The sequence below is a fragment of the Charadrius vociferus genome, unplaced genomic scaffold, assembly GCF_000708025.1.
Source record: "Charadrius vociferus isolate BGI_N301 unplaced genomic scaffold, ASM70802v2 scaffold90, whole genome shotgun sequence".
Lineage (NCBI taxonomy): Eukaryota > Metazoa > Chordata > Aves > Charadriiformes > Charadriidae > Charadrius > Charadrius vociferus.
In genome coordinates this window covers 7345504-7348214 of record NW_009647222.1, presented here as the reverse complement: position 1 = coordinate 7348214, position 2711 = coordinate 7345504, and the positions used below count along the sequence as shown (strand labels likewise).

General features: G+C 44.5%; 1 protein-coding gene across 1 annotated transcript in view; it reads right to left on the bottom strand.

Annotated features, from left to right (window-relative positions):
- Positions 1-203: 203 nt before the first annotated feature.
- The window catches only part of KCNJ8 (potassium inwardly-rectifying channel, subfamily J, member 8), a 5453-nt gene continuing 2945 nt past the window's right edge, over positions 204-2711 (bottom strand). Inside the window, exon 2 of the mRNA XM_009879671.1 lies at positions 204-1390. Within this exon, the coding sequence (XP_009877973.1) occupies positions 490-1390 (901 nt within the window). The 3' untranslated portion in view covers positions 204-489. The remainder of the gene's footprint in view (positions 1391-2711) is intronic.

Sequence of the window (2711 nt, the reverse complement as noted above, 5' to 3'; positions counted from 1 at the left end):
AGAGCACAAGGAATTCATCCCAAAAAAGATGGATATCCAAATACCCCGCACAAAATCTGTGGGAGCAGATTGTACGCAGCAGTTTTGAAAAAGCACTCACTTCTGCCTGCAGGTGGTTAACCCACTTACATAGAAAAAGACACATTTTGTGACAGCCATCAGAAAGCGATAAGAAAGAGACCCTTGATAGGAAAAACATGATTAAAAAAATTAGCATGCCATTAAAACAAGTATAAATACACATTATATTACATGAGTGAACTGTGTTTTCTTTAGTGTACGTGCCATTTTCTTATTAATTCATACACTAAGTGCTAAAGTGTTTCCTAATGCCATTAGGTGGTGCTTTCAGTAAGTAATAGAATAAATAGTTCTTGCACGGTTCTTCTCTGCATCATGTTCTCTTTTTCTTAAGGAAAAGAACATTTAAACAGAACACCACGGTGTTTCCTCCTTCAAAAGCCCACTGGCCTCACACAGAGCTGTGTATCACGTTTCTGAGGCACTCTGGCTCCCCTCGGGCGTGATAAACTGCACTTTGGGCACGATGAGGGAGGGATTGGTTCTCCGCATGGAGTTGCTCCTCCGAATGGAGTTGTTTCTCCTCATGGAGTTGCGTTTCCGCAGGGAGTTTTGGTGGGACAGCTCGCTCTTCTGCAGGGTCTGGATGAGAATGGACGGCTTCTCGTCAAGCTCTCGAGCACTGCAACGTGGTGCCGCCACTTTGACAGTGTTGCCAAACTTGGAGTAGTCAACTGCGTACACACCTTCCTCTTCAGTGACGATGGGCACAAAGCGGTGACCCCACAGGATCTCCTCTGCTATGTAGGAGGTTCTCGCCTGTGTTGTGATGCCAGTTGTTTCTACGACTCCTTCAAGTATCACGATGAGCTCCAGGTCCTGAAGCGCCAGGTCAGCAGCGGAGATGTCGTAAAGAGGACTCCGCTTGTCTATGACGTGACAAATGATTAAGGGAGCCACAAGGAAAATGTTGTTGCTTTCAATGGGGTTATCCACGGGGATATCTACTTGGTGAATGGGTATGACTTCTCCTTCAGGGGTCGTAGTCTTCCTCACAACCTGGATTCTCACTGAGGCACTAATGATCATGCTCTTCCTCAGGTCTCCTACTCGAAACATGAAGCAAAGTTTGCCATTTCGAACTGCAATGACTGCCTGCCGGCTGAAAATCAAAGTCTCAGCCCGCCTGTGAGCTTGTGCGGTTTTCATGAATATGCAACCCAGCATGACAGCATTGATGATCAGACCCACAATGTTCTGCAGGATCAAGACTGTGATGGCCAAGGGACATTCCTCTGTCATCATCCTGCCCCCAAAACCAATGGTCACCTGAACTTCAATGGAGAAGAGGAAAGCAGAGGTGAAAGACCTGGAGAAGAAGATTGCACAAAGTTAACTTTAAGGACATTGAACACAAATTGAAAAGCTATTAACAAATACTTTCTAGAAACAAACTTCAGGACCTATTTGTACAGTCCCAGTACACTTAAGCCTTCTGTTAACACCATCAAAACCATTGCATGCTCCATGACTCTGTTTTTGTATGATCGATGCAGTATCTGATGGTGGCAGAGAAGACCTCAAAGTCTGAGCCCCTAAAAGATCATCTGTAACACTAGGTGACCCTGAGAAGTTCAGTAGATTCTCTGTTCAGGAATACACACTATCCACTGTGTTAGTTGACAGTGCTTTAACACCTGGGCTTTCCACCTTCTCCATCCCATGAAGCTCTTGGTGGAGAGCGGTGGTTTTGGCAATAGTGAGCAATCAGCTGGCACACCAAGATGCTTCCACCAGCCTGTACAGGGAAAGGAAACGGGGAAATTTGCAGCATTTCACTCCTACTACCTGAGTCGTGACCACCTTTAGCAGGATTTCCTCGAGGGAAAGGAGATACTCACAGATTCGTGACACTTCCCAAACCCTTGCTTGCCTTGCAACTGTGATGAGGATTCAGAGAGAGGCCAGTGGCCTCCATGGTCGCCTCTGCACATCCCGGCAGGAGGACAATGCTGTGACCCAGGGTTTGGGTTTAGCTTACTGCGGTGGCAAGACTCACTGGACAATTTCAACACACAAGTGGGTTGTAGAAGTGTGAATTAAGTTAAACATCCCTAATATGCTATACTGCTGGTCATCAGGGGATGCCCTCCACAAACTTTCCAAAATACATTATTTCTAGTAGTCCACAGTATCAGATCGCCTGTATATATCAGGGTCTTCAACTTCCCTATATAACCAGATATATCCTTCACCAAAGTCGCTTATGTCGGAAATCAGTACCTTGGGGTTTATCTGGTAGGCTTGCAGCATATTGGGTCTCATATGAACTAATATCATAGTCACCCTTTTAACACAGTGCAATCCACCAATATTTGAAGCATCATCATGCTCGACATGGCTTTACCTATGGAAAATACATCCCACCCACAAAGATGGTTCTAAGCCATTCATTGGGGTTGGTTTGCTTTTCAATTAATCTGCTTTTAAATATTCTTTTCTGGTTTGTTTTTTTTTTTTCTTTTTTTTCTCACTGTATTTTCAGTGAACCTCAGGTCATGAGGAGACATTAAAATAGCATAGGCAATATCAGGGAGAATTTTCTGTAGAATGAGAAAGTTCATTTTTCAGAAAACCAGCCAGGCTCTGCAGATATATTTGAAAGAACTTTGAACTTTGTCTTCCCCCCC